The 23,459-nt window shown below is 40.7% G+C and overlaps 1 protein-coding gene across 2 annotated transcripts; it reads right to left on the reverse strand.

Annotated features, from left to right (window-relative positions):
* Positions 1–5,317: 5,317 nt before the first annotated feature.
* Positions 5,318–21,374, reverse strand: STEAP1 (STEAP family member 1). Of its 2 annotated transcripts, XM_049798631.1 has the most exons (5): positions 21,284–21,374; positions 17,795–17,899; positions 15,158–15,670; positions 13,513–13,677; positions 5,318–11,137 (listed from the first exon to the last, which is right to left on the reverse strand). In XM_049798631.1, exons 2-5 carry the CDS (start codon positions 17,885–17,887, stop codon positions 10,880–10,882), a joined length of 1,029 nt encoding a protein of 342 aa, XP_049654588.1. In that variant the 5' UTR covers positions 17,888–17,899; positions 21,284–21,374; the 3' UTR covers positions 5,318–10,879. The 2 variants fall into 2 exon arrangements, with proteins under 2 accessions (XP_049654588.1, XP_049654589.1); XM_049798632.1 differs by lacking the exon at positions 21,284–21,374 and having other exon boundaries at positions 17,842–17,871.
* Between the last annotated feature and the right edge of the window lie 2,085 nt (positions 21,375–23,459).

The raw sequence follows: 23,459 nt of genomic DNA on the forward strand, positions 1-23,459 counted from the left end.
TTCTTTATAAGGTCAAAATCGATCTGAGAGATTTAGAAAACTGAAACCTATTTTTACTTTCTTTTGTAGAAACAAATGGTAGTTTTGTTCTTTGCTTCTTTCAGATTTTTTAATTAATCTGATGTCATTGTTTACTTGAAAAGATGTTGGTTTTTAATAAATATACTGGGTTTTTTTTATAAAACCTAACCGCTAACTAAACAAAGAACAAAAATGAATGGTAAATACCTCAGCTAAAACCTCTTCCCTTCCTTCACTCTGGATTTCATCAATTTGTGATGTCCCCTTTTCACTAACTGTCCAGGTATCACTACTTCTTTCAGACCCTGTAGGATCTGAATTTTAGTAGTCAAAAGCTAGGAAAGAAGGACAAACTGAAATAGATAAATGAAAACATTTCGATATTCTTTTGAGGAGGAGAAGGGAGGTGAGGTGAGGAGAGGCGGGGGGGGAAGGGCAAGGGAAGAGGAGAGAAGAGAGAAGAGAAAAAAGAGAAAGACAGAATGAAGGAAAGAGAAGGAAAGACTTTATCAAGCACATTTAATAAGCCATCATTGAGAAATCATAGGAAGTCATGCAAAACAAGACAAGGTATCTTCTTCCCAAGAGGACCTACAAATTAAGGGTGATTTGTCCAAAACAGAGAACCCCCACGAAAAAAAACCAAAACCCAAAGCAACCAGAAGTGCAGGAGATCCAGGCTTACAGTTCTATTTCTAAGGCAATCTGAGTAGAAAAACAGTGAGGATTGTTTCTTCTTTTATGATCTAGCAGATTAATTTTATTCACCAGAAAGAAGCTGAAGGAAGGAAACCTCTCCTAGCATTCTTGGAATATGGTTTTCCATAGCTATTGTTGAAGCCCAGTTAAAGGGTTTCAAGACCTTTGTTCTTGGCTTTGTATGAGCACAAGGTCATGTATGACCTTTCCACTTCTCCCTGTAACTCTGAAACAACATTTGCTTTGTGGTCTAAGTTATAGAAGGTCAGAATTTTTCTTCTTGGTTTGTGACTGCTCATCTTAGAAGGCATCTACAAAGTGAGACAGTAGGTTCTAAAAGTGTGATCTTGTGCCTGCAATAATTGTTGGACCCGAAGCCAGAGGAAAAATAGATTACTTTTGCAATGCAAACAATTAAATGCAGAGCAAAACTTTCTGTCTGTTGACTTGTTAACCAAGAACAGATATACATTCTTCCTAGGGAAGCGTGGCTATTGCAAAACTGAAAAACTCATTTATAAGATGATAATACTTGCCTGAATGCTAAAGTAGCTGAGGGAAACATAGGCTAGATTATGGCCTGACCACCATTTGACAGCCTAAGACTAGCGTGTTTGTTTTACTGACAGGATTTTAGCTCTTTGAATTCAATTTTCCTTCACAAGGCTGCAGACCACAAGTTTTTCTTGAGAGCAGAAGCAAAATGAAAATTAAACAAGATGACACTGTGCAATATGTAGCATCATGGTTGTGAAAACGTAGAGATATATCACTTAATGTGTAAAATATTTGTAATGTTCTTATTATATGTACATTATCATAGGTTAGGTCTTCAGTTACTTTATTCTGAACATTTTGTTTCACTGAATGGGACCATGCCAGCTGTGTAAAATACTCCCTGACAAATAAAAATGAAACTGTGATAATTCAACAGCAACTTAGCACTGTGAGATGAAAATCTGTATCTTTATAGAACAATGAAATACTGATTCTGTTCTCAGTCCTGTGAAGATTTATGTAGTTAATTCCACAGAAATGAACTGAGGGTAGTGAGTTGCTACAGAGCCTGAGAGTTAAGCAGTTCTTTTCAAGATCAAGGCAATAGCTTTTTCTTCAGGATTTAAGTTGTCATTCCCAACACATTTGTTTTCCAGCCATAAAACTTAGAGGAGTGTATCAGTCTGAGAGATTTCCTCTCCAAGTATAGGAACATAAAAAACACCCTACTTGGTTAGACCAATAGCCTATCTAACCCATTAGTACATGTTCAAGAGCAGCAAAACAAAATGCTGTTTAAAGAGAGCGTGCAAGCCTGGCTGCTGTATTTTGTACTCTCCTCCCAAATCCATATTTGTCTTAGTGATATCACAGGGTACATGCCTGCAAAGTCCTCTTAGTGTTGCTTTAGGGGCTGTTGTTTCTGAATTTGTCTAACCTCCTTTTGAACCTGCTGATGCTGTTTGCCTCCACAGCCCTCCGTGGCAGCAAGCTCCAGAGGTTCTCTGCCCACTGCATAAAGATGTACTTTCTTAATCAGTTGTAAATTGATCTGCTAGTTTCATTGAATTGTCTCTGGTCCTGGTAATGTGGATTTGGTGAAAAAGTTCTGTGTTTATCTTAGCCACTGTCTTACGTAAACCTTGGTTTTATCCCCTTCCACCTTCTCCTCTCTCATTTGAAGAGCTTCCACCTTTTTAGTCTCTTCCTGTAAAGCAGCTGCTCCACACCTTGATACTCTGAGATTCTCTTCTCTGTACTGTTAGGTTAAATGATAAAAGGCTAACCATGGTGAACACAAAGACCCAGCGAGGGTCAGAGCGGCAGTAACAGGCAAAGGAACCTCAGCAAGTGAAACCAAACTGCCTACTGCCAACACCATCCAAGGGGAATGACCAGATCGTTGTCCCTGGGGTGAAACCCACCAAGGTGATCAAGGGAAGAAACTTTTTCCCCCAAAATGTAATGTGAACTAAAGAGGTGTTTTCTTAAAGGGATGTGGGACTTGTTATGGTATGCAAGGGGAAGAGAATTATCTGAAAATTATTATGGGCTATTTTAAGGGGACTGTGAGAATGTGCAAGACTTCCTGTGGGTTGTTTAGGAAAAGGACCAAAGGTTGGGAAAGTAAGGGATCAAGGTGGATCAGGGAGGAATAAGAATGAGAAAACACAGGGAAAAGGGCATTAAAAGGGCCAGTCAGTACATGATACCCCCCTTCCATCTCTGAAACTATTTATAGGCTCTCAGTTTCACCGTGCTTCATTCACCCACCCTCACCTCATTCTAGTAGCTAAGTGTAACCCATTCCCGCTTACCCTATGTACTTCATTTATCTCTTCCTCACCACTGGCGTTCCCCCCCGCCCCCCCAATTTTCCCTTATTCTTTTAGCACCTCAGTGTCAGAAAGGTGTAAGAACCCAATTATGTGAAAGAGTTTTCAGGGAGGAACTTAGAAATAACCAGCATAGGATCTTAAAAAAAAGCTGAATGAAGCTGGGCCGTTGGTGAGGAGGGGATTTTGTGGTTAGGCTGCTGTGTTGCGATATGGAGCGCTCCAGGCCAGGCTCTGGTAATGGAGAAACGGTAATAAATTTTAGTGCTGTTCCCTTGATAAAGCTGTCTTGATGGAGGGTAAACAGCAGAATAGAGTCCATCCCAAACACTGGAGAAGGTGAACAATTTATTGGTAATTTTGTCAAGGAGAATGCAGACCTGAAGTATTTATGTGACTGCAGGGGACAAACCTGACTCTGAATAGCTAAGTAAAAGTCCCAATGATTTCACTGGGAGTTTTGCCTCTGCGAGAACTAAATGGTGAGCATTAAATATTTGCAATAGAATAGTGATATCAGAACAAGGATAAAACTGAAGTTATTACGAATTACTTTTCTGAATATAGTCTAATGCAACATCTAATTCTGGTTTCAGTTGGCTCCTTATTTTGCATAAGTAATGTTTAAGAATGGCTTAGCTTCATTGTGTCTTACATAAATGTTTTCCTTCATTTAGCACAACATACTATACACTTTACCAGGAAGTAAAGCAGCCATGTCTGCTCCACTATAAGCACAATCTGTTTGAAGATAACTCAGTTTATATTTAGATTGTTATGAAGAGTGGAGTAATATCTATGACTCATATCTCCCCAGCTTCAGAAACAGTGTTCTTCATCCATAATAAAATCATAGGGCTGCATCTTAGAGAATAATTCCTCCAAGTCACAGAGCCACTTACAACCTTGCTGGTGTTCATACCTATCAGTGGAATTTGAACAGATTTCCCCAGAAATGCCTCAAATGGTATTTCAAGGATGGAGAAGTGGTTGCAACTTAATAGGTTCTGCAGGTCAAACTCTGCACACACCTGGCCTCTTTGTATTTGTTCATGCCATTCCCCAGCTCCATGTGGATAACCAACCCTCATATCCCCTCTGTTTCAAGGATTCACTTCACTTTTTCAGACTGTCTCCCATCTGTCATTCACTTGTCCTCCATTTTACCCATCTTCCTGACTAAGGATTTCTGTTCCCTACTATCTTGATGATGTTGCATTCATCTTATTCAGTATCCTCCACCTACTTATTTTTCCCCTTCAATATCCATTTGGCTTCTTTACTCTTTCCTCTCATAAGAAAGTCCGAGCACTTGCAAAGTCTCCTCTCCTCATTGTTCCAGATCTCCAGTTGTCGTGTTCCTCCCCATTCCATGTTAATGCCTGTTTGCATAGCTTCATAGTCCCAGACTTCCTCTGCCCCAGAATACCCTCTTGTCTGTCATTAATTATCTGCGAATAAATAATTTAGGATGTTCATAATCTTGTGAATGTACTAAGTCTATTGAAAATTAGAAGGCAGAAGAGAAAGCCATCATTATTTTAATTATGGGTGCCGTCAAACAACTGTTAGACTGCTAAACTCTTGCAGAGGTGCTTGAGGTGCCCTGCAAGTGGCTTGTTTTTCTACCATTCCGGCTTCTTGGTTTTTTTCTTGTTAAAGATTTTCTGTTAGAAAACTTAGAATATTTTTGAATGAATAAGATGCACTGTTCAAAAGTTATTCTGGTATACGCACAGGTACAGGTGGACAGGCAAGAGAGAAATGCGATTCAGTTGTATATATGTCACAGGACTGGAAAAAAAGGCAGAGAAAAAATTAGAGATGGGTTATGTGGCCATTCCTTAAGTCCAGCAATTAGATACTTCTCAGCATTTCAAGTAGTGGACACGTTCACATGGAAAATTCTTTTTCAGTAGAGTACATCCAACAAAACAGTGTAAGAATGTATATAAAGACTGCACATGACTGCAAAATACAAGATTGACTGTCCAGTGCAAAAAAGCCCACACTTGCCTCACTTCTTTTTCAATAGTGAGCTCAAAAGATGAAATTTAAGGACCAAATACTTCCATCAGCAGCAATGGTAGTATTCTACCAGTCCCACAGGGACTACACATCTTTAATAAAGTCAAGGATATGGCATATTTATCTCAGTAATATACTTTCATGCTACAAAGATGAAATATACATAAAAAGAAACAAACAAAAAAAAGACAAAACAACTGTATCTTCTGTTGCATCATCTTTATTGGAAGTAGCTGAGGTCTTTTTTATAAATTTACAGTTTTGTTCACTGACTGGTTTTATATATTTTTATTTGAAAATCTCTGAAAACTTATTATGCATACTTAATAAAGTAGCCTCATCACCCCCATTCAAATGTGACATTCAATCTACGGAAAAGTTCAAACAATGATGCAGAAGTTGAACTCTGATGCAACTGAATTCAATAAGATTTTTTTAAAGAGTCCAAGGTCTCACCAAAAGAAATTATTTTGCCATCGGCAACAGAGCATGCTGATGGAATGAAGAAATCCTGCCACTACTGAAAAAAATCAGTGGCAATGATCAGCCTTTTCCAGACACTTACAGTGACTACAGGAGACTATATTCTCCAGGGGTGGATTCCGCATGTTTTAAAAAAATCTGTCTTTTTGTTTTGTTTTGTTCTTTTAAATGATTCTCTCAATGCCATTTTAACAAAATCAGCCTAACAGAAATTAGTCTGAATTTCAAAAATGATTAACATAACATTTCATGTTATCAAGGAACAGTACTAGAAACCATGGATGTAGCAGAAAAGAAGGGAAGACGTGATATCATCATCTCTACAAATGAAGCCACGCAGTCCATAGTCACATAGAGGTCAGTCAGTTTTGTATGTTTTTGGTGACAATTTCTAGAACACATTTTTGCCTAGTGATTCATGGAAAACTAAGAACATGACAAATAAGTGAAGCAATGAAATATTCTTGCTACTGAAATAGGATGAAATAACTTAAGTTTTGAATTTTAGAAGCACTTGCAACTGTGCAGTTTAAGCTGGTTTAAGTTAAGCTGCCCCTTTACGCCATTCCTCTTCCTGTCCTTCCTGCTGGCATATGTGCATGGCTATCAGGTGAATGAGACCAGTGTATGGATCTGGCTGAATCATTCTTTTCCCTGCATTACTTTTCAACTGGATCCAATTGCCTGGTCTGATTAACTTTGTAGCTTTAAACACTTGCAGAACTGAGAGAACAGAGAAGGGTGGCCAAAGGGAGGGACTGCTTACAGTAAATGCTGCTGTCAACAGGAATTTACGTTAAACTATAGCCAGCACAGCCCTGGCTCTAGCTTTCTGGGCACTGATTGTTCGTACCACTTCTAGAGAATAGTATTCTGGGATCTGGCTACCCCAGGTAAACTTGGCATAGAATTCCTAAAGTCCCTTCAACAATTTATGAGTATCTCTCCAGAGTTTCAATTTTCTCTGACTTAAATACATCAGGGACATACAACAACTGAAAGAAGTACTTTGCAGCCTTCGTAGAGGCATTGCAAAACTACTTACATGAGAGTGATGGATTCTTACTCAAAAATATGCCTGTACTCCTTTCCTCTACTCTATGGCCTCACCATTCTGGAGCTTTTCCTGGTCTTTGATCAGTGTTTTCAGGGATCATAGGTCTCCCTCCAAAGCACTCCACAACTAGCTCCGCTTTCTCTTCCTTCTCTCAAAATCTCCTCTGAATGGTAGAATATGCAGTCTGTCAGTTAAAAGATCTGTAAGGAAAAATGTGCTTTCATTACATCCCCCTATGAAAGTGTCCATTTTGGTTTTCACATCTTTGTCTTCTCTCCTTCGGAGACTCCAGGCTCTGCACCAGCATGGGGAGAATGGTTTCCCTTGACTGAAGCCATTTTTATGGTTCATGGCAGCAGCTCTTCTAGAGTCTACCGTGCCTTTTTACTCTTATACCTGGATGTATATGACACAATGGCAGCTACAGCATACACAAAAGCATTTAATAGTGCACAGTTTTATAAAAGTAATCAATGGTATAGAAATAAGTGCCTAAAATTTGCACACATGTTGATTTTATTTATTACAGTAGTATATAGGCATATTAATACACTGAATTTTGAAATAGGTACATAAACATGAACTAAAAGGAACATATGCAGTTATTTTGTGTTGAACTAAATCATGTCTATTACAAAGGAAGAAATAAAATACTGTCAATAGCATTTTCTTCCATAGCCCTTTACAGACCTTACATGACCCTCCTCCCTCCCTATTGTATCTGAATGCCTTAAAACCTTGAAAATACTGTTGCAATGTCCTGTAAAGTGTTACTGCTCCAGTTCTGCAGATTGGGAAGTGAGTTACTTAGAATTAGTTTACTAAAGACTTAAAAAGCAGGGAAGAGACTTGATATGAGGACTCAAATTCTGCCTGTAAGCATCCAGTGGTGGTTTCTAGAGAAATGGCTAGCTGTGATACAGAAAACCTGGCTCCCACTTCAGACAATCAGTAGGGAAAAACCTGCTTGAATGTTTGGATGTCATGTGTGATTTTAGGAATAGCTTTGATAGACAGTATGAAAATTTCAGCTGGTAGAAGACACTTCTGGGTATGCCCCTGGGCAATGCTAGAGAGAAAAATCTGAAGTGTGCTTAATGTCCCCAGCTGAACGATGAGTGTAAAAGGTCAGTTTGGATAGTATGTGATGATCTTGAAATTGGTTTTCACCTGTAATTTATGTTAGGATTTCAACCCATATTAACAGATTGAAATTAATGAAGTTATGCTAATTTGCACTACCTTGTATAACAAGCGCATAGAGCAGGGTATTACAGTAGAATGCTTCATTAGGACATGATTTCTAAGCCACTTGAAGTGGGATGAATCTAAATTTATCACTGCTGCACCATGAATAGAAGACAAAGATGTACATTACATACATTTTCTCTAATACTTCCTGAAAGGAGTTCTGTGCTTGTGACGTGCCCTGTTCTGCCTTTATGCACTAAATACAACGGTACTGACAACAGTTCCTTCCTGCTGCTTGGGTAAAGAAATAGAACAGATGGCTCAAAAACTTTGTATGAAATGTTGAATATAGATACTATATTTACATGTTCATGAAGTTCTTGGTCTGTTTTCTAGCATTGGTACCTATAGTGATTTTTGCAATAAGGATCTGTCAGTCTCCAAATTAGACAATATCTTACAGATTCAGAGAGAGAATGTTTTAAGAACTTGGGCAAAAATTTCAGAAGAGCCAAACCAACTTTGGAATTAAAGTCCCATTTTTAAAAATTACTTAGTGGCCTAAATCCTACTGCTGTGCAGTAAGTTGCAGACTCCAGAGGCACAGAATCTTAGCTTCCAGCTTCTATTAACTTCTTAACCATATTGATCAGACTCCTCTACTCAATGCTTACTGATCTAGCTGATCTATAACACAGCCCTTGTGCAAAAGATTTCAGTTGATACTGGTGATAACAAAGTGAAGTCTTGAAGCCCATTATCATTCCCCTAAACTACTTTGCTCTCTAAATGCATATATACATTAATTTGCCCTGATTTTGTTTTTATATATGCCATATGAATAGCTTCTTCCAAGAAGTGTCTTCATTCACCTCTTTTCAGTTATGAAGGATCAGGTTCTACTCTCTATGCCACATGCTTTGATACCCCTGAAGCTGTTTATATTCCTCTGTGTCAAAGGGTTGGCTTCTCTGATCAGCTGCAAACAATTAGGTCAAGTATTTGATCAGAATTTAACAAAGCTGGAGATTGAATTAAATTCTCCATACTTTCTAAGTAAAGGAGCAACAGGGCTGATTCTGGAGAGCACAATTTAACACATATTTCAATAAAACCAAATATCATTCTTTTCAATGGATGCATACAGGGGTTACTTGGAGTACTTACAGTCTCAGCTTTGTCCTAGGTAGTAAGTTTGAGCACACTTTATGACTAGGTAGTGGATAATACAGAAGATAAAGGGACTTCTTTATCATTGCACTTGCCTCAACCTGTTCCATTAGAAAAATGATTTCATTAATTTTTTCATGACTCCCAACAACAAAGTGCAGGTAATATTCTGAATAAGCCTTTGGCAAATATTATTCTTCATCCCTAACATGACTTCTAAAAGATTTTATTTATTTCTTTTATAGAAATGTAAATGCTAATGCATTGACAACCACACTTTTCCCGTTCTGTTTTAGAAATTTCTTAAGATTCACATTGCAGACTAGCTTTCTGTGTTTTAGAGAGTGTTTGCCTCTGTCATGCATTACTGATTTCATACATAATGCCACTCATTTCTCTTCAGTCTATACTATACAGGCCACCATGTCCCCAGTTATTTTCACAGTACTACATTAAGTGCAAATAACAAGGCCAACTTTTAAGTTGCAATAACTGAATGGAGTTATAACCAGGAAAATACAAAATGTAGTATCCCTGTAGCTATTTAATTTGTCTGTTATTTATACTCAGTGTACCAAGTCCACAAATGTACAAAAGAATCATTAGCTGCAGAATCATTAACACCATGTATTACATATTTTTTTACACCTACATTGTTTTCCTGTTTGTTTTAACACCAGAGCCATTACCGATTACAATTCTCATTCAGATGACCCTAGCAATAGGTGGCATCATCAGTCCATGTCTTAGTCAACTCATGCAGGGAGAATGGCAGAAATGTTCCTGATGCTGGGTGAAAATATTAACTATTGCATATTTAAAAATAGATACTAACAATGAATTAATAATTTAAAACATTCAGCCAGACCTATGCAACCTAAGGAAAATGAGGTTTAATTAGCATATATGATATCTTTTGTAAAAGCAAATACATTCATAAGACATTTTACATGAAAATGTCACCAAATCAATGTCAAGATTCAAATGTCTATTTTTAATGTTTTTCTTCCAGTCACACAATTGTGCTGGCCCTAGAGTAAACAGTAAAACACATTTACCTGACATGAGTTATCCCACTGGAATAATTTGTGTGAAGAAAGTTTAGCACATGTCAAGGGCTGCAGGCTTAGGTCAAAAGCATGGAAAATTTCCAGCATCAGAAACAAAAGAATGTGTTCATGGAATAAAAAGTGGGAAATGTTTTATCGTTTTAAGTAAACAGAGACACACCTAGTCCTGTATAAAATGGATATCTGAGTCTAAAAATTCTTTTTTTAGACTGTGCCCAAGCCTCAGGAGAGATTTACCTTGTAAAGTTCCCTGCAATTCTGCTTGCTCAATTGTCTAAGTTCAAGACCTGGTGGGAATACAGTTTCTGTCTGGCTTATGTGCCAAGGTCCCCATTCTGCAGAGTGAAACATAGGATGCAGGCAATAAGGGGGAATGGGATGATAAATACTTTAGTTGTTGTCCCATTATAATATTGAGATTTAACAAAGGAACAAACATGGCTGTGGGAAGCAGAAAGCATTCCTGGGTTCTGTGGTGTAATCATTTATTTATTTTCTGTGGTCATTTGGAGCAATGATTTATGATTTCTTTTGCCTACAAAAGAATTACGACTGAGGCAATGAAGCCCTTGGATTTTAAAAGCAGTGAGTCAAAAGAAAGAAATGATCAAATACCAGAACACTGCATAGATTAAAGTGTAAAATGAATGTTTCCACCTTCTGTCTTAGAAAAGGTCCAAATCGCATCATATATCCCATACTCCTGAAGTCGAAATGAAAAGTGATAAAGACACATCTATGAAAAATATGAAGACAGAGCTCGCAAGTGAACATTTCACGGCCTTGAGCATATTTACATACATAGACAGGAAATGTCCATATTTCATCTACAGTCTGGAAGTCATGCTGGTTTGATTGGTTTGTGTGTTAGCTTCCCAACCACATCTGATCTTTTTTATCCTCTTCCTAAAACATGGGAGGAGCAGTATGCCTTTACAAAGCAGAACAACAATAGGAAGAAAAACTGCTACCATAAATGAAGGTGGTGTATACCAGATAAATTGGTTAACATCAACCCACTTATTCCAAGCAAACACCAGTGCATGAACAGTGCACAGCAGCAGAGCTAAATATCCCATCTTGCTCTGAAAAAAGAAAGAAAATAGTAAGCTATTTATTTTTTCCAACTTGGCAAAAAGACTTGCATTTGTTAAGCAAATATGGAAATCAGGAAGGGCCTTAACCAACACACTTAGTCAAAGAAGAGACCTTTGGCTTTGAACTAAAATTTAAGAACTATAATTCAAGAATCTAACTGTACCCCTCTATGCCACTGCAAGAGAAAACAGATGAGGTACATTTTTCAACTATTGCTATGATACTTAGCTAATATACAGAAGAGATCATGGATTACAGGCTGTCGTGGTTTAACCTCAGCCAGCAACTGGACACCATGCAGCCGCTCAGTCACTCCCCCCCACCCAGTGGGATGGGGGAGAAAATCGGGAAAAGAAGCAAAACCCATGGGTTGAGATAAGAACGGTTTAATAGAACAGAAGAAACTAATAATGATAATGATAACACTAATAAAGTGACAACAGTAGTAATAAAAGGATTGGAATGTACAAATGATGCGCAGGGCAGTTGCTCACCACCCGCCAACCAACACCCTGCCAGTCCCCGAGCGGCGATTCCCCGCCCCCACTGCCCAGTTCCTATACTAGATGGGACATCCCATGGTATGGAATACACCGTTGGCCAGTTTGGGTCAGCTGCCCTGGTTGTGTCCTGTGCCAGCTTCTGGTGCCCCTCCAGCCTTCTCGCTGGCTGGGCATGAGAAGCTGAAAAATCCTTGACTTTAGTCTAAACACTACTTAGCAACAACTGAAAACATCAGTGTTATCAACATTCTTTGCATACTGAACTCAAAACACAGCACTGTACCAGCTACTAGGAAGACAGTTAACTCTATCCCAGCTGAAACCAGGACACAGGCTATTCTGGAAAAACAGTCCGTTCTCAGTATCTCAATTTATAGATGTCATCTCTATCCTAAATTACTTTATTTCTGCGATAAATTATTATGAGTTCAAAAGCAGATTTATAAATGGCCTAATTGACTGCAAAGAAAAATTTTAAGGTCAATTAAAATCAGAAACTCTAGTAAGTCTAGTACTATGACAAAAGCAATTGCACAACTACAGGAAACTGAAGTCTTTCGTTCCACTTACAGTGATAAATTTGGCTTAGGATGTCTACGAAATTCAGGAGTAAAGAAAATCTTATGCTAGAGTTACTAGTAATTTTGAGTTTCTTGTTGCATAACGATCTTGATATTGTTAGAAAAATGGAATTAGTCATCAGTGAAGTCAAACACTGCCTTTCCAAGTGGTAAATCTACAGAATCTGATTTTCAAGTATAAAGGTTATTTGTTTATAAAACTAATCCAATATATTAGTATTACTCTTCTGGGTTTCTTCACCATGCTAATTTAATACTGAAAGCAATCATGTGCTAGACTTGTTCATATAGATTCTCTGTAGAGCTGAAAACTTTTCGTACAAATGATGCACTTCATAGAGTGGGCAGAATTTCATATCACTAATTGTAGGAAGAGATACATTTCGGATCTACTTTTCAAATTCAGATCAAATTTTCCAATGCCAAATACTTAGTAGGTCACTGAATTTTCAGATTTTGGTGTTCAGGGACCTAAATCAACACTTGCGTAACTCTAGTGTGATCATATTGATGTCAGCAAACCCATCACCGATTATTACTGTGTGTAATACAGGAGAACTAAGAGCAAACCAGATACTTAGGTGAACGAAACAAGCACATCTGTAGCAAACTCAGGACTGGCTGGATTTGATTATGCATCTGCTCTAAGATGTCTCCTTTTCAGAATACACCTTTTTGGAGGGGATTATGAAGCTAACAATGCTGCAGATGGAAAGCCTTTGCACTTATTACTGGGCAGAAGCCTTCTCCTGGACTTTTCAGCCACCTGGTACTGCTCAGGCAGTAAAGAATTGCCAAAACAGCTCCAAGGGAGCAACAAGCAATTCTCCTTGTGTGGTGGAATCCCATGCTGTATGGGAACAGCATTGGCTGGTTCAATACCACCTATTCCTAATTCAGCAGGACACAGGGCATTCCTGAAACATAAGATGACCAGAAGATGACTGAAATGCCTTCAGCACTAGAGGTCTTTGACTTAAGAATAGGTCTTGAAGGGACAACTGCTGCTGGTCACCAGGTCAGAGGAGCAAAAAAGTGGTTTGGAGTTGTCTTTCTTCCCACTTAATTCCCTGAACCTGACAGCCTTTTCTCCTGACAAAATAACAAATGAAACGAACATTTCTTGCAAAGCATTTAACAAAGAGTACAGAACAAACTTTTAGATTTGTTTCACTAACTCCTCTGCCTTTGATATTTCTAACTCCTAATGGTCTTTGTTGATAGCATACAGTCCTACAACGAGGACTAATGACATGCAATAATGACATTTATGCATACCTGAATGTAGTGGAACTCTCTCCAGGTCAAAGAGTGACTGACAGATGGGATTGATGTTATTGCCAACAAGGCCAGCAAAGCAAGTCCCAGAATTCCTAGAGACACATAAATCTCCATTCTCCAAACATCATGTTCAATCCAGGCGTTTTCTTTTTTTTGTTTGACCTGCCAAAAGAACACCATATTTAAAATGACAGACTGGCACACTTAGCCATTTTTGTGAAATACAACTATTTTCACCATAATATTCAGGAAATAAGCCAAGAAACACAGTATTTTTGCTTGTTTGAATGTCTCTGAATGTAACTGCTATTTACTTCTGATGACAAAGTCTCCACTAGTACCTGTAGAGCAAAGGTGGGTTAACGTGAGAAGAATTTAGACTTCATCAGCATCTTGGCCCAGGAGAGACTGTTTCTGAGGCCTGTTAGCCTGCCTTCACAGCAGGAGAAATCCTATTCTTTGACAAAAAAATTCCATCTGTGGCTAAATACCATATCTGGGAGATTATACCAACAGGAAATATATTAACAGCACTATTTTAGGGAGTTAATTCAGCAGGCATTCTTAATGATGGTATCCTGCCAGGATAGTTGTTTGGCTCTATTTTTTTAAAAACAACAACTTGGTACATTCAGCTGTACTGAATATGATGGTTGGTATGAATGAAATGGTTGTGATTTTAATAAACTGATGTCAAAACTTCTCCTATTTATGAGAACTTACAACAGCCCTTTGATGCTGCTTGTGATCACCATGGCATAATATGCCCCAAATATGATCATTTCTTCATCTTGAGGACTGGAATCTCAAGGAAATTTCTGGTAATCCATTCAAATCAGATTACCGGTAAGGCTGATATCAGAGTTTTCAACAGGTAGTTTGACTGTTTAGAGAATTCTTAAGAAGCTGCTAACATCATACTATGCTTTTAATAAAACTCTAGATTAGACTTTGAGGGTAACAAAAATGTACATTTGCAGTCTATACTTTATATTGGAATATTCCTTATACTGCAATACTCATGGCACTCAAGGTGATATGTATTAGGAACGCTCTAGTCACAGAGGATCTTAGAGAGCTTTGCCAGCCCATGACTCAGAAGCATGACTGAAATTCTATCTTTTAACAAGTTAGTGTGCATCAGCCCAATAGTGGAGCCATCAGTGTTCACAAATTTAGTTTCTGGTAAGTGCACATTATTGTGGTTTAGCTCAGCCCTCCTTCATTGCTGGCTAATTCACTTTACAAAGAATATGTCTAAAAATGGTGTGTGCTTGGTTTTTGTAGATAGTTAGATTCCACTGGTGCAGAGATTAATCCATGCTAAACTAATAGCATGCCAAAGACTTAAATGTTCCTATGAGGCAGGTATAATTACGTGCATTTTACAGGGAGATAAAAAATCCCAAATGAAGAAAATTACTTATTTAATACACACTGACACAGCTGTGATGACTCTTGACTCTATTGCGTGCTTTAACAACTAGGTCCTCCTCCATCCCTTAACAGTGCTCTGTGGGAATCTGCTTCAAAATCAACGAAGGCAATGAAAATGGCTTTACCTCCCATCCAGATCTGCTTGAATGACCAAAACAAAAATTTTCTGAATACAGAAGGGTTGGCATTTGCATGCCCATCATACCTGCTGGAATGCCCAGTTCAGCAGCTTGTATCTGTATGATCTTCTCATTGGGTAGCATAAGCTGTAGCAGGCGTGCATTGCAGCAAAGAAGAAACTGAGAAGTCCAAATTGCTTTCTTGATAACATCCATCTATCCAACCACTGGGGAAACCTTTTATACTTGGTGCCAAAGTACAGCTGGAAACTAGCAGCTAATATTCCTGGTAAATATACTAGTGCTAAAAGGGTAATTGAAACCACTGGTAAAACTTTGTTTATGACAAGGACTGGAATTTTATAGAAAACATATTCCTTTCTGATTATAAAAGGATATATGACATCTCTTATACAAGTGTATATAAATATTAATAATGAGATCACAGATGCTATCTTCATTGGCAGGTGCCACTTGGGGAACAGGTCCTGCTTGCAGTGTTGTTCTGAAGAGTCTTCAAACTCACCAAAATGGTGTGCTTGATGTAAATCAAAAAGTGCAGCTGCTTCTGGTGGATTGGTGACTTGCATATCCACGTTCTGGGAAGGACAGAAAGGAAATACCAAGTGAATTCAAGAGAAGATTAAAAACTTCAGTAATGACAGAACTTGCCATCGTGGCACTGAAACCATATACAAAACATACATGCTATTAAAGACAAGGTAGCTTGAAAATATAATGTTTTGAACAGCATAGTCAGTAGTTGAACAAGGCACTTTTAGCATAGACTTCTCATTTGTTATTCATTATCTGTGGTGATTTCAAAAGAGATTTTAATTCCAGGCAGTTAACTACACTGCAAGGGAAGATGGATTACGTTATGTGAAGCATCATTGCAGCTTCTTATGATATGAGCCACAGATTTCAAATGTCAAATTTCAGCTACAGTCTTGATGCAGCCCAAATAATATGCACAATAACAGAATCCAGAGTCGAGACAATAAAATATTTCATTCAGTCACTGCTATTTTAATGACATTGAATTGGGGGAATAAGGATGTAAGTAGAAATGTTTGGGATCCAGCATATTACACCAGCTGTGCATCTGTCAACTCCAGTGTCAAGTCCCATGGTCTTCTTCATCTCCTTCACAAATGTAAAAGTGTCCTCAACTTTTATGAGAACTTATGAGACTGAGTCACTTCAGTTTAAAAAGCTGGATTTTCTGTTGCCAAGTAAGCATGGCTTGATTCTAGTTTCACAGAAGATCTTGGCAGAATTATCACAGACTTTAGAAGGAGCTAAGCTAGTACAAAATTTTAGTGTAATATTATAAACTGTTTTACACTGAGATAACATATTTAAAGATTGTCCCATAATTATAGTTCATGGAAGAGGTACATGATCAGTACAATACAAAATGAAAATACATGTACCAACAGCAGGTCATTGCAATTGATGCAGCAGACAGCTGTTCAGGGGTGGAGAACTGCTAACATTAGGTAATAAACATATAAGTCCTTTAATATTCCAGTGAAATATAAAGTAAAACTGAACTAATGCTGCAATGCCTCAGCTTTAGAATGCCTGATATGGCAGATGTCCAGACCTCCAGAAAGCAAAACGGCACTGTCCGTTTTGAGGAAGGCAAATACTAGTAGTTTGAAAGTTGTAAGTTAGTGTTCTGCTAGGATACAGGAGATCTTCCTATCTCAGCAATATTATCTGCCTTTATTCTTAAGAATCAAATATTACATTGAAGCTGATTAAGCAGTCAATTCAAACAAGGTACTACTTGTAAATAATGCAAGGGTAAGTGGGTGTAAGTCTTGTGTTCTTCAATGATACATAGGTGTTTTGTTTTAACAGAGATAAAAAATGTACACTGCTCTCTTGCTGTAAAATCCTAATTGGAGACAAGGTAGCCCATTTCCCACATGTCTAACTGACTTGTCTACAGTGCCTCACAGTAAAATTAAAGGGCATGGTCTTCATTAGGATTTTTTAGCTGAATAGCTACTATGTGTTTATCTGATGATAAAAGCATATCTTTGTAACAGTGAAGGTGTAGCCTAAGTAACTTTTATTCTCTAGTCTGTGCAGAAAAGTAAGGTGTGTATGCATTGCAGACTCAGAAGTTGGTATAAATTACACAAACTGAGATTCACACCTGAACCAAGTTTCACCTATAGATACTTGTTTCTTCAAGAGATAGTCTATAAAGCCTAATTCAGTATTTCGCAGACTGTGAGACAATTCACATTAGAATAGAAATTTGTAGCTTGAACTACTGTGCATAAGCAGTTACAGAGGCAAATGCTGCTGGAGTGGATTTTTTTTCTGGACTTTGTTTTTGTGATGTGGAAAACTTACTGAATGCAATGTGGCAATTATGAAGACTCCTCCAAAGATAAATTTTATATTCCTATGTAAAAATCCCAAATTATTTCTACAGAGCTTCGCTCATCTGGTAAAATGTAACTAGCAACTAACCTCATGTAGTTTTTAGCTGGCCCAAACTGTGTGTTTTTTAGCATGGACTATGACTAAATTGAATGAGATGCTCTTTATCTTTTTATCTCTTCATGTCAATATTGTGAGGAGACTTTAGAAGTACTGATGATATGCCAGTGTGATGGGAACACAGTGTTTCTGGACAAAAGCAAATGAAAGACTGCAATATTCTGTGTGACATATGAGCTGCTTTTTTATAGAAACATTACCAAGTTGCTAAGGTTTCCTGTATTTCTTCTGGGCAAGATGCTCTGACCTGCATTCTGATCAATGGTGTGATTATCACCTTCCCTCTTCTCCATTGTGGAAACTCCCTGCAAAACAAACACAGGATGTAAAACAGGTTTTGAAATGCCCTGCTGGAACTTTGAAGCCTATCTTCCCCTCAAAATATTTTGTTCCCTCTCCTCTGCCCATCTGCTGGAGAAGGTACAATAACCTAGGGAAAGGAAAGTCTTTCCTCTGAGAACAGAAAAGCTCAGCTTGTTTTTTAAGTAAAGCGGAGACTAAGAGAGCGTATGAATCAACGGAATAAAATCACTGATGAAAAATAACAATTAAGCTAAATGCTTATGTCACCAGTGGAATGAAGTAATTAATTCACGCTGAAAGTTTTAAGTTGCAACAATAAAGTTTGAAACAGCTTACGGAAATAACATGTAAAATGTTACGAAGACGGATTTTGTTCATGACACTTGCTGAGGCAAGAAATGTGTGTTTCCTAATATTTTTTAGGTTTTAGGATTTAGGTTTTAGGATTGGTCTACCTGACAGTCACTCTGTGGCTTTAGAGGCATATTCTCCTTTTGATATCGCCAGGAAACTCATGTTGTTCCAAGGTACACTGGCAATACTCATCACCCACAAGTACCAGCAGAAATGGTTCTAAGCTACTAAGGACTATAAGAAATCAGAAGCCAGGGGAAGAGGAAAAAAAAAAAAAAAAAAAAAGGAAGAGAATGGATAAACTGAAAGAAACGTTTCTGAAAATCCTAGGATAGCAGGGAAGACAGTATCCTGAAGACTGTAAACTAAAGACAAGGACTACAAGGACCCTCCTGTAACAAGGACTTCCCACGTGTGCCTCACACTGTCGCACACTGCAGGAGAGGCACCAGCACCACACCACTGGAAGCTCAGGGTGCCAATACCACAGTGTGACTTTCTGTGCTGCCTTTAAGACAGTGACTAGGTAGCTCCTCCATGTACCTTCCTACTGAGCAGCTGAATTACTAGATACGAAACTGTTTTGCTAACTACTGATTCTTTTATATCCATAAACGTCTTGGGAAATTGTATGGACAAATCAGACTTTAACAGTTGTCCTTTTTTTACTGTGTCTGGTTCCTTCAGTGGATGAGTCCTACAGTCTTGTACTGTCTGCTATGAGGGTTTGCTTTCTGCCAGGCCACCAGACTGAAGCTGAAGTATTCTCTTCCTAAGTATTTTTCTTTGGATTTGTCCCTCCTGCTAGCAAGCTCTCCCTTTGGGCATAACCTTTCAGCCAAGTGTTGCAGAGTAGGGTCAACAAGAGCTTCTGTCTGAAGGTCAGGCTGTTAACCCTTTCCTGCACCAGCTAATGGATAGTTTTGTCTATACTGCACGCAAGAAAGCATAGACTGATGAAGGCACATTTCTATCTTTTCCCCCTATTCCTAAGGCTAGTGTCAGTGATTTTATCACAAGTTTTGGGGTGTCAGATAAAATCATAAAATCTCAGCTCCTGCAGTCCCATGATTAGTTAAGAATTTCTACTTCTATATATTTTAATATTCTGTATTTCCAGCTGTTACAATGGCAAAGAATAGTTTACAAACAGAACTCAGTATAATGTACTTACCTGGAAAAAAACACTAACAAATACAGTAAGCTCCAGATCTATTTTTAAAAGATATGAAGGGCAGTCACACTGTTTTTGAGGCCCACCCTCTGATTTTTAAAGTTTGATGTGGAAAAAAAAAAAAAGCATGTAAACTTATTGACCAACTTTTTACTCTTTTAGGTAGAGACTGACTTCTTAAAATTGTTTAAACAGCTTGTGGCTCAGACCCTTTAAATTTTTTTTCTGTACTGATCTCTGTTGAGCTTTCAAGCGTTAATATCAGCAGTCTACATGAGCTTGCACTGTGATCCCAGCCACTTCATAACTCTCCTCTTCTGACTACCACACTATCTTGGGGGTCCAAAAGCATATTTTAGATTAGGAAGCTCTGTGTGGAAGAATTTGACTCACCTGATTCTCATGCTGCTATCACTCTTCATTTAGAAAATTTAGAAATGAAGAGTCCAGGAATAGCTTCTAGCTAAAGGTTTGCATTGATGAGGATGTAGTAAATGACATCATGACATGAAAGAAAAAATCCATGAGCTAGAATGCCAGCTGCTGATCCTAAAAGCTGATTTATTGGTTCTTCTGGGAAACAATGTTAAATACAGTGTTAATGGTTTATGCAGGAGAAGACAAAATGGAAAGAAAAAAGAAAGTGTGTGTGAATGAATGCACGTGCTCATCCCTGGAAATATGGGTTACAGCCATGCGACCGCATGCAAGGAAACATAGGTGCTGAACTATAATAGTCCACTTGGCTTCTGATACCAGAGTTAACACAAAATTCTTTCTTGGGTACGCCCAATAACAAAGCGCTATAGTAGTCTTGGAAAACCCTAAACAGAAGGCACTTATAATTCCACTATTCAGTGCCTTATGAATTGCCAGAAAGGAGTCATCTACAGCATGTGTCTTTTGGAATACATCTGAAGAAAAAAATTTAGGAGTCCTGTGAGGGACAGAAACTAATCAGTTACAGCCCTAAGTCACAACTGTTGTGAAGGAAAACAGTTGTATGAATGTCCATCCTCGGTGCACACCCCGTCTGCTCTGGGAGGCAGCTGTGAATGAGGATGGAGAACGTCCAGCTGCAGAAAGCCAAGTTTCCAACGCTGCGAGTAGGCTACTGCATTTTGTACTGAGCAAACAGGCTCATTGTAACGCAGAACCAACAGGGATCTGCGCTGTGCAGACATTACCCCGAGAAAACATCATCCAAAGTCAATGAGACGTTTTCCTGAGTAAGGGGTTTTCAGGGCTGGCTCCGCGAAAAAAGAAAAATGGGTAAAATAAACAGGCTATGATAATAACGACGAGGTGACGGAAGAGGCGCGGGACAGCGACTGCACCTCTCTCCTTCGGCACCATCGGAAAATGACGGCGTGGAGGCGCTGGGGATAACTGTCTCGCTTTTGAAGTGCCTGCTGCACCGTGCGGGACGGTGTAAGCACTCGGGACACGGGCAAACAACTTTCTTCGAAAATTCCGCTGAGCTCTGTGGAAAACCTCATAAAAACCCGGGGGCTTGGAGCGGGAGAGCGTCGCCCGGCGTTTCTCCCCGGTCAGAGTGCGCGCCCGGGGCGGACGGCGCCGGCCGGGGCAGGGCCGGGTGGGCTGCCGGCTCCACGCCCGGCCGCTTCGCGCCGCTGCCCGGGTGGGGGGGGGGGGGGCGGGCCCCGCGGGGAGCCGGACCCCGATCCCGATCCGGGTCCCGGTCCCGCCGCGGGGACCCGGCCCGGCGGCGGCCGCGGGGCGGGCGGGGCCCCGCGCCGGAACCCGGCCGCAGCCCGGCCACGCGGGCGCGCGCGGACGCCGCCCCGGCGGCTCCGCCAACGGCCGCCGCCTCCCCGCCGTCCCGGGGCTCACCCACCTCGGCCCGCCGTCAGCGCAGCCTCTTCTTCCCGCAGGAGGCCGGAGCCTTCCCGGCGGCGGCGGCGGCGGCGGCCCCCGGCTCGGCTCCGTCAGCGTGGGGGGGGGTGGGGGTGGGGGGCAGCCCCCCGCGCTGCGGGCGCCGGTGCCCGGCCGCGGCGCGGCTCTGTCGGGGAAAGGCGGACTCGGGTCGGCCGCGGAGCGCCCGCCGGACTCTGAGGAGGGGAGCGGCGGGGCGGGGGGGGTGAGCTGGCCGCAGCCTCCACCTCCCCTCCCGGCCCCGCCTTCCGCGCCCATCCCGCTCCCCTCCGCGCCGGCGGGGCGCGACCCGGAGTCCCGTCCCCCGTCCCGAGCCGCGGCGGCGGCGGCGGGGCGGCGGGGCCTCGGGGTCTCCCCTCCGGCACCCCCGGGCCGGCCGCCCCAAGAAGCGCCCGGCCGTGGGTCTGCTGCGGCCGCGGCTGGGCAAAGGGCGCATTCACCTGCGCCCTTCCCGCCCGGCCGGAGGGAGGAGGAGGAGGAGGAGGAGGAGGAGGAGGAGGAAGAGGCGCCGAGGTGCGCTGCCTCCCCGGGCGCCCCTCGACTCCGCGACCGTGCTCTGCTGCCGGCAGCTCCGCTCCCACCGCCGTGGGAGCGCACGCGTGGGTTTGCCGGAGGGTGCTGCGGTACTTTGGGGGACCGGGGGACTGCCCCCGTCCCACCAGCTGCCCGCAAAACGCATCTCTATCCGGGAAAAGTTGTCCTCGCCTTTCAGTCCGTTCTCCCTTCCCTACCGCTTCTTCCGGAGCCGTCACTCTTCCAGCCTGACAAAATGCTTTCTTAAATCCTGCTTCTAATACGAGTAGTCCCCAGTTTAATCCCCGCCCCCGAATACCATGATCTCGTACCTTTTTTCTGTGCTGGAGATCCTGAAAAAGCAGTTGTCTCCTGAAAGTTTAGTCACACAATAGTGTGAACTATCATTATCTTGTGAAAGCTCTCTTTTAGTGGATATTTTGACATTTAGTGGCATACTGACATTGCAGAAAACACGGCCCGTCTGTCTCAGAAATGTTAGAGCTCACTGCGTATTTCTCAGGACATCTTCACAAAAATGATGCCAAGTTCCATCTCTTTATATCTTGGAAATACATTTTTTTTCCCCTTCTCAGTAGGTGTTAAGCAGACATAGATTCCAGCTGAATGCTACGCCTGGCAGAAAAGAAGAGATTGTCGTAGAAGGAATAAAAGATAGAATAATTATCTCTCCTGTGTTAAAACAAAACCTTAACTTTTATTTTTTCTTTAGAGTTGCCTTCATTAGCATATTTGTCTGTGCTTTGCATGAAGGCTGTTCTCCACGTGCTTCCCGTTAGTCACTTTTTTTGCAAGGGATGCTAACTTTTGTATGCTCTCACTTCGTGAAAGTGCCGTTTCATTTTGTTTTCTACTCCTTTTTTTGCACCGTTGGTTTGTTGGTTTTTTTTCCCCCCAGTTCCCAGTACCTAGCATCAGCAGGGTGACGCCTGGCGGTGGGAGTGCAGGGGAGGAGGAGGAGACTGACTGTGGCAAGGTGTACCGGGCCGCTCTTATGCTCCAGCTAAATGAGAATTTGTAGTCCAAAGAGCTAAAAGCATTGTCTTATTCCAAGTGAACTCCATGGTAAAGCTCTCCTCAGAAGTCCTGGTGTAAGTTAGTGTTATGGGGACTGCATTTATAGACCAAAAGGTAGCTCAAGATGCTGAGAGATTTCAGCATCTGGATATCTGATCTTAAGGATAGAATATCCTTACGATATCCTTAGCCTTTTCATAAAACACACAAGAGCTAAGCTCCTGCATAAGCATTCTCAGAAGATGAGCAAAAAGCCAGCCAAAGTGAACCTGGCTATTAAATAAGTACTTAGTAAGCTGCTCTGCACAGATGCTCTATATCTCTGCACAAGCAATCCCCTCTCTAGTCTCTGCATCCTGAGTACTATTAGGTGCCTGTCTGTGAATAAAAATGGAAAGCTCATTTTATGTCGGTGCTGACAAAGTGGAAATAGATTCAAACGCTAGGGAAAAGTTTCCTTTCATGGCTATCCTAAGGCATGACTTCCAAGTCATTCAAAGTACCACTTGTATTAGAGTGGTTACTGGAAAGCAAACTGCGTGGCAGTCCTGCAGACTATTACATCTAGGTGATACCACTGATGCTGA

The sequence above is a fragment of the Accipiter gentilis genome, chromosome 4 (genome assembly GCF_929443795.1).
Source record: "Accipiter gentilis chromosome 4, bAccGen1.1, whole genome shotgun sequence".
In the NCBI taxonomy this organism is placed as follows: domain Eukaryota; kingdom Metazoa; phylum Chordata; class Aves; order Accipitriformes; family Accipitridae; genus Astur; species Astur gentilis.

Coding starts and splice junctions, on each gene's coding strand:
- STEAP1 (XM_049798631.1), bottom strand. CDS start 17,887: ATGGAGAAGAGGGAAGGTGATAATCACACCATTGATCAGAATGCAGGT. Junction 13,678..15,157: donor TGAACTGGGCATTCCAGCAG/GTATGATGGGCA, acceptor TTCTTTTGGCAG/GTCAAACAAAAAAAAGAAAA. Junction 11,138..13,512: donor GAGAGTTCCACTACATTCAG/GTATGCATAAAT, acceptor TTCTTTTTTCAG/AGCAAGATGGGATATTTAGC.